Consider the following 7,677-nt stretch of genomic DNA (forward strand, 5'->3'; position numbering starts at 1 on the left):
TGTTACCCAGAAATCGTGCTGCTGATTTCTGGGTAACAGGAGAAGCGGCGCCAGTGATGTTAGACACTGTCATCAGACAAGATGCGGTAATTTATAAATGTTTAAATCAGGTTGGGTCCAGATTAGCCAGCAGGTGGATCCGGATCCGGACCGCAGTCCGCTAATCCGTGACCTCTGCATTAAACCGAAGCCAAGAGTAACGAGTAACGATTGTTTTAAGATGTAAGGAATAGAAAGTACAGATACTGTGTGAAAATGGAATGATTAGAAGAAGAAGTAGGAAGAAAAGGAAGTAATGGAGTAAATTATCGATACCTAGAAAGTGTACTTAAGTACAGCAACAAAATATTTGTACTTTGTTACTGGACACCTCTGACCAGCTCTCAGATCAGCTTCTCTGATTGGTTGATGAGGCGCCGCATCCAGCAGCTGCTGCGTGGGAAGCGCCTCAGATGCTCAGAAGCTAAAAGAGGCGCTGCTCCCGCTGCTCCTGCTACTCTAGATGCTCCTGCTGCACTAGGTGCTCCCGCTGCACTAGGTGCTCCCGCTGCACTAGGTGCTCCCGCTGCTCTAGATGCTCCCGCTGCTTTAGATGCTCCCGCTGCTTTAGATGCTCCCGCTGCTCTAGATGCTCCCGCTGCTGTAGATGCTCCCGCTGCACTAGATGCTCTAGATGCTCCTGCTGCTCTAGATGCTCCTGCTGCTCCCGCTGCACTAGATGCTCTAGATGCTCCTGCTGCTCTAGATGCTCCCGCTGCTCTAGATGCTCCTGCTGCTCTAGATGCTCCCGCTGCTCTAGATGCTCCCGCTGCTCTAGGTGCTCCCGCTGCTCTAGATGCTCGTGCTGCACTAGATGCTCTAGATGCTCGTGCTGCTCTAGATGCTCCTGCTGCTCTAGATGCCCCTGCTACTCTAGATGCTCCTGCTACTCTAGATGCTCCCGCTGCTCTAGATGCTCCCGCTGCTCTAGATGCTACTGCTGCTCTAGATGCTCCTGCTGCTCTAGATGCTCCTGCTGCTCTAGATGCTCCTGCTGCACTAGATGCTCGTGCTGCACTAGATGCTCGTGCTGCTCTAGATGCTCGTGCTGCTCTAGATGCTCCTGCTGCTCTAGATGCTCGTGCTGCACTAGATGCTCCTGCTGCTCTAGATGCTCCTGCTGCTCTAGATGCTCCTGCTGCTCTAGATGCTCCTGCTGCTTGCCGTCTGAATGTAGCATCAAAGTTGACATCATGTTTCTTTACATTCAATCACTGCAGCGCTTTATAAATGGAAATGTTCTATTTCACTGCTAAGCTGCTCATTTACTGACTGGAGGCGTTATTAACCAAATAAACTGTGTGTAATAAATGACAATAAAAACTGTCTAAGTCTCTAAGTATGAAAGTAAAAGTAATGCAGGGCCAGAAGCTTTACAGCAATAATCTATTAAAGGAACATTTTTATTTATCTATTCTTTTTAAATACCAACAGGCCACAATGAAAACCAGCTTAAATGAGTCTATTTTTAAAATGTGTAAAAGTAAAAGGTTGTGGTAAACTGAAGCAGGAACTTTTAGAGCGGCTCTTGGTTCTGGGATCCATCTGGACCTGCTGAGAACCTTCAGATCTGGAACCAACTGAAAGCAGACAGAAGCAGCGAGCAGATCCTGACCGCACCCTGTTCTCATGCAAACACGGCGCTCCGTTACTACGGAAACCTGCCCTGTGCAGCAGCAGTCTGACTGGCTGTAGTTCAAATAGAGGAGCGGCTCCGACCTTTGACCTCTGCTATTTCACAGACGGTTGAGCGGCGGAACCGGCCGGCTCAGATGGGGCTGAAGGAGCAGGAGGAGGCGGAGTCTCTGCTGCCAGTTTTTGCTGCTTTATCTGAAAAACATGGATGTCACCACGTCTCCTCCGGTTCCAAACTTCTCCTCACCTCGTCGACGAAGGCCTCCACCGCCCGCAGAACCAGGCCTTCCTCCTCCGACAGCACGTAGACGTCCTGGATGCCGTTCTCCAGCTGCTCCCCAGGCTGCAGGAAGAAGGAGCGCTCCCCCTGGAGGAGACAAAGATGCATCAGATCCTCCAGAGAGCCGGGACCTCCAGGGTGAAGATCTCCTCACCTTCACCACCTTCTTCTTGCCCAGCTGAGGCTTCCCGTCGGTCCCGACCGGGTCCAGGATCACGCAGTACTGCCTGCTGCTCAGGGTGGTCACATCCACCACTCCCACCACCTCCTCCGCCACAGACGGGATGTGCGCCTCCCTGTCGGCCATGGTGACCAGCCACTCCTCACCTGTACGCCGGTCCCGCCCCCCGGAGTCCTTGAATGGCCGCAGGGCGCGAACATGCAGCGCTTTCTGAAAACACGTCAAACACACTTAGATCACAGAGTCACGTGGTGACATCATCAGATCGTGGCTCTGAGCGACTGGACGTGTGACATCATCAGGCTGCATCAGATCGTGGCTCTGAGCGACTGGCTCGGTCAGAGCATAGGCTCCGCCCCCTCCCTCCCTCTCTGCTGTCCTTCAGCTCTGCCTATGGAGCTCAGTTTATGTTTTAATCATTTTATTGGAAGTAAAAAATAAATAAATTATTCAGTTTCCTTTAAAACCAAAAACTGAAAACTGAGCTTTTTTAAAAATCCAATCACATGAATATTTTATCATATTCCTGTAACATTTTTATTTATCACTTTTGTTTTCAATTTTTTTTTTTTTTTATTTAATTTTTTTAAAGCATTTGTAGTATTTTTTATTTATTTATTTATGTTTAACAAATTGTTCAGTATTTATGGCCCTTATTTAGCTCCATAGGCTCCTTCTAACTTTACTAGCATCTCATAGTGATGAGCTAACATGAGGCTCTGATGCTACACCTCTGATTTTTACTCTACCCCAGATACTGGTCATACTGGTCATACTGGTCATATTCAGCTCAGCTAGACATTCCTTTAACCTCACTACGCCATTTTAAATAAAAACATATTTATTCTTAATTTTTCCTCACTGTTCAATCTCACTATTCCTACTATTGTTTTATTAAATGTTGTTGTTTTTTTTGCCTTAGCTGCTGGTGCCTGACAGCACCACACTGCAAATGATGCAGTGTTAGCACTAGCATCCACATGCTACATCTTAGCTCTGCAAAATGGCAACAATTAGCGGTATGCTAGCATTAGCAAGCTAATACCATTACCACCAAACTAAACTATCGGTTTATTCAGATAAATCCTTAATAGCTAGCTTAGCTGTAGAGCCATCACTGATGGGATTAGCATTAGCAGCCTAGCATATGCTAGCACGATGATAACAGGCTCTGTTTAGTATTTTCACCGTTGCCAGTAGTGAACATACGGAGCGATCATATGTGATGCGATCATTGGGTCAGATCCAGCCTCTGAAACACGACTAACTTCATACTTTCAGTCAAGTAACTTTTTATGTACTTTAGGAATAGTTTTACTAAACTGGCAGTTTTCATCAGAGTTAATTTATGTAACTTTAAACCCTTTAAAGTATAAAATCAGCTCTAATGATCATGAGTTGTGACTCTTTCCTGAAGTGGTGCAGAGCTGCGGGTTTCTAAGGTGTGACTGTCGGTGGTAAAGTGGGTCTAGAAGATCTGCGTGCTGATTGGCTGAGAGACAGAAGTAGGTCAGGCTGCTTCTGACAAACATCCTGCTGGTCGTGGGAACTTCCTGAAGATGTTCCCAGAGCGAGGGGGGGCGGGGGGTTACCTTGTCAGTCAGGATGAAGGCGTTGACGATGTCGATGACCTCCTCATGGGCTCCTGGCAGGTACGCCCCCACCTTACTGACCAGCCACTCCTCACCTAAACGACACGTAGAACAGCTTCACTGCAGTGATCTGAGGTGGTCCTCCATGAACCCGGATCTTTAGTGGAACCGGACCTTCTCCCGGTCAGAACCCGGTCAGGCAGTGACCCGTTACCTGTGACTCTCTGGACGCCTCCTCTGTCCTTGCCTTCCTTCCGGGCTCTCAGGCGTATGGCCTGGTTCTCCCGGATCACCGTGGCCTTGATGGTCTCCAGAACCACCACCTCCTTCCTGGGGATGTAGGTCCCTGAGACAACAAGAACCCTTTGGTCAAAACTCGGAGCCATGTCTGTCTTCCTAGAGGCCATGAGGCCTACACATCCTCAGGTCCATCAGGTCCTTAGACCTTCTACTGGGATCTAAAACCGACGGTCCACAGGGACCTCCTTCCTGGTGCTCCTTAGAGACCAACCTGGTCCTTCAAACAGCCACTCGTCTCCAGCCACCCGCTTCACTCCTCCCTTATCCTCAAAGTCCAGCAGAGCCTGGAGACGAAGCGCCGTGTCGGGATAAACGATCTGCAGCGGAGTCACATCCTGGAAGGAAAGCAAGGAGGGTCAGACATGTTGGACATCCAAGCCTGACCAGAACATCCAGCCCTGCAGACCTGCTGGATCTCCTCCCCGGGGTAAAGAGGGAACGGGTCCTGGGTCAAACGGATCTCCAGGTCAGCGTGACGAAGCTTCGCCTGGCCGGACTGGTCGAACAGGACCTCGTTGTTGTCGTCCCGGGCAACAGGGTTGGACACCACGCAGTAGTGGCGAGGTGGAACCATGATCATACGGACCGGCGAGAACAGGACCCTGAGAGGAGAGCAGATGTTAGTCCAGGAAGGACGAGGTGTCCACAGGAACCTTCTGGTGGACTCGCCTCTCATTGTCTTGGCGGATGTAAGTGAGCGGTCCGATCTCCACACGGGCGATGTTGGTGTTCTGGTCCAGGACGTGGATGTAGTGATGAGGCGGGATCCTGATGATGGAGGAATCCATCTGAACCTCCATCTCTGGGGGACGGTTTCCACCTTTCCGAGACATGATCAGGGAGAAGATCAGGGAGAAGATCTGGGAGAAGAAAAAACTGATTTCAGGTCAACGAATCAAACAGATGCTGCATCTGGACTTCAGGACCTTTGACCTCATGGTGACAGGAGGTCAAAGGTCATCATCCTTTGCACATAGAGTTCAGTCTGGCCTGGCAGCCATGTTGGTCACAGTTCTCCCAGGATGATGGTCGCATCACAGCGTTGCGGCATGAGAACAAACATGGCGAGCTGTGAACTTTTAAACCGTGGTTTCGTGGTTCAGTGCGAGCTGCAGCTGCAGCAGTTTAAGCCCGGATTAAAGCCAGGTTTAACAGCAGTGATGAATTCTTCTAAAGTCACAATAAAACCCTGAAACCTTCAAATCAAACATCAAGCGCGTTTCAGAGGAAGATGGCGTCATTCCGCCGCTTCACTGAGGCCGATGTTTGGAAATGTTCTTATCATCTTGGTTCTGCTGACCCGGTTTTATCTTTGGTTCCAAAGGTCCAGTCTGAGCTCAGAAGGAGGAAACCTAATTATCTTTCTTACTGTAAACCTTTCTATAGTTTTATGTTCCGTTTATCTGCGGCGGGGAAATAAAGACATAAAGCTGGTTTTTATCCCAGCAGTGATTTAAAAGCTCAAAGATACAAACTGAACATTTAGGAAAGAGATCAAAGTTTCTCTGTTTTCATGTTTTCTTTCTTAGAGTCTTTAGCTCGTTCTTTATTGATCGACACTAAATTAAACAAATAAAGTTGAGCTGATAAACCTCTGAAAGCCTTCAGCCAATCAGAGCGCAGCTGGAGAACAAACATGGAGGAGCTGCTGGTCCAACCGGTTCTGCTCCGTTTAAGCTTTCATGACAAACTGCTGCAGGACCCAACTGGGTCTAACGTCAAACCTAAAGCTGAGAGAACCGGGTCAGAACCGGGTCAGAACCAGGTCCTAGAAAACTGCAGCCAAGCTGGATGGTTTTCTCTAGGTGATCCATGGCTGCTTCAGGATGGAGCGGTTCTGCTCCCTGAGGTTCTGGTCAGGAGGTCATCTGGACCTGAAACAATTAGGACCTTCTTGTGTAAAAGTTTGGACCAAACGACCCTGAAAGCAGAACCAACAGAACCGAACCTGCAGCAGAACCAATAGAACCAACAAAACCAAACCTGCAGCAGAACCAACAGAACCAAACCTGCAGCAGAACCAGCAGAACCGAACCTGCAGCAGAACCAATTTGACATCTTTGAGAAATAAAGAAATAAAGTTCTGGAACCTTTAAAACTTTCAGCTTTAGAACTAAAGTTCAAAGCAAGAAAAGCCGCAGCAGATATTCAGAACATGATGATGATGATGATGATGATGATGATGATGTTTGGTACCTCCGGCTCTCCGTACCTCCTAACGCAGTCTAATCGATTCCAGCTGCTCCTCCTGAATCTCTGCGTCATTCAACATTAATCCAAACATTTAACTTTAAATCTCTTTTTTTTCCGCCTGAAGAAACAGAAACTTTTAAAGATCAGAAGAAATTAAAGTTCTGCTCTTTGCGGAAGGAGACAGCCGGACAGCACCTCCTCTTAGAGGAGCAGAGGAGGAGGAGGAGAAGGGGTCCTACCTGAGTCTGGGAGCAGCTCAGGGTCCGGAGGCTCCAGCAGAATCAGCACCGAACCGAACCGAACCTGGAGAGCTAATACAGGAGTGGGCGTGACCAGCAGCTGCTCCCTGCGAGTCAGGTGGTTTAGGGTGTGACGTAGGCAGGGTTTTCCCAGAACAGGTCACGTGGGCTGGTTCTGACGCAGAACTCCATAAACCTGCTCATAAACTATGGAAAGCCATTTATTCAATTATTTTAACTAGTCATCAATAGTTTATATCTGTAATTATATTTCTATATAATTTTACATAACTGATTGTCAATAATTGGATTTCTGGATATCTAGAATGTTCTATTCATTACTGATATCTGAAATAGTCATTATGAGTCACAGTACCTCTATCATAGAGATCTGAAATTAGAGTTCATACTCGTCAGAATATATTTTATTATATAAATAATGTTTATTTTTATATCTAGAAGTAAAAAGAAAACTTTGTATCAATCTGACTGTATGATCTGGTTGAACAGTAAAGTGCCTTGAGATGAAATGTGTTGTGAATTTGGCGCTATAGAAATAAACTGAATTGAATTGTAAAGTAAAAGCCCAATACACATGAATGGGAAACGTGACGTCATTCATACTGGTAAGAATTGGTGAGATGGAGCCTCATTGAACCATTTGGCCAAATTGCTTCAATGATCCCAAAGCTTCCTGTGAACATGTCTCCACCTACTGGTGGAGTGCAGAACTACAGCTTGTCATATAATCTGGGATGTTTGCAAAATGTAGTTTCTTTGAAATTGTTAATGATCTTAAGTTTCTTTGTGTGTAAAATCTCTTAGAAGAGAAAAATCTGTCATTTTATTAAAGCTTAATAGTTTTCCACAGTTTTTGGTTTTAATCAGGTTGGAAGTTATGTGTTCAATCTTTAGGTTAAACCGGCCAATCTTTTTTTTTTTTTTTTTTTTACCAATCTATAATTGTACTAGGGCAAACCAATACTAATTAGTCATATTAGCCAAAATACTTTTAGCTTTTAAATAAAATAAAATGATTTTAATGTTTATAGAAAATAATCACAGTTATTGAATAATTATTTCAGACGTTTCAGTATTGAACTGATGTAAAACTACTACTGCATGTTTTCTATCTGCTGATTGTTTTCCAGCAGCTGACTGTTTCTTGTTGACTGTGTTCTATCTGCTGACTGTTTTCCAGCAGCTGACTGTTTCTTG

General features: G+C 46.3%; 1 protein-coding gene across 2 annotated transcripts in view; it reads right to left on the minus strand.

The window, feature by feature from the left end:
• mvp (major vault protein) overlaps positions 1 to 6,615 on the minus strand; it is a 17,702-nt gene extending 11,087 nt beyond the window's left edge. Inside the window, exons 1-8 of one of the 2 annotated variants that reach the window (XM_015394243.1) lie at positions 6,460 to 6,615; positions 4,697 to 4,847; positions 4,434 to 4,629; positions 4,239 to 4,362; positions 3,942 to 4,073; positions 3,728 to 3,822; positions 2,109 to 2,345; positions 1,922 to 2,041 (exon numbers count right to left, since the gene is read on the minus strand). In XM_015394243.1, the coding sequence (XP_015249729.1) occupies positions 1,922 to 2,041; positions 2,109 to 2,345; positions 3,728 to 3,822; positions 3,942 to 4,073; positions 4,239 to 4,362; positions 4,434 to 4,629; positions 4,697 to 4,827 (1,035 nt within the window). In that variant the 5' untranslated portion in view covers positions 4,828 to 4,847; positions 6,460 to 6,615. Of the gene's footprint in view, positions 1 to 1,921; positions 2,042 to 2,108; positions 2,346 to 3,727; positions 3,823 to 3,941; positions 4,074 to 4,238; positions 4,363 to 4,433; positions 4,630 to 4,696; positions 4,888 to 6,459 lie in introns of both variants that reach the window. The other variant, XM_015394235.1, reaches the window with a different exon arrangement.
• Between the last annotated feature and the right edge of the window lie 1,062 nt (positions 6,616 to 7,677).

Source organism: Cyprinodon variegatus, unplaced genomic scaffold (assembly GCF_000732505.1).
Source record: "Cyprinodon variegatus isolate N-32 unplaced genomic scaffold, C_variegatus-1.0 Scaffold24, whole genome shotgun sequence".
Classification (NCBI taxonomy): Eukaryota; Metazoa; Chordata; class Actinopteri; order Cyprinodontiformes; family Cyprinodontidae; genus Cyprinodon; species Cyprinodon variegatus.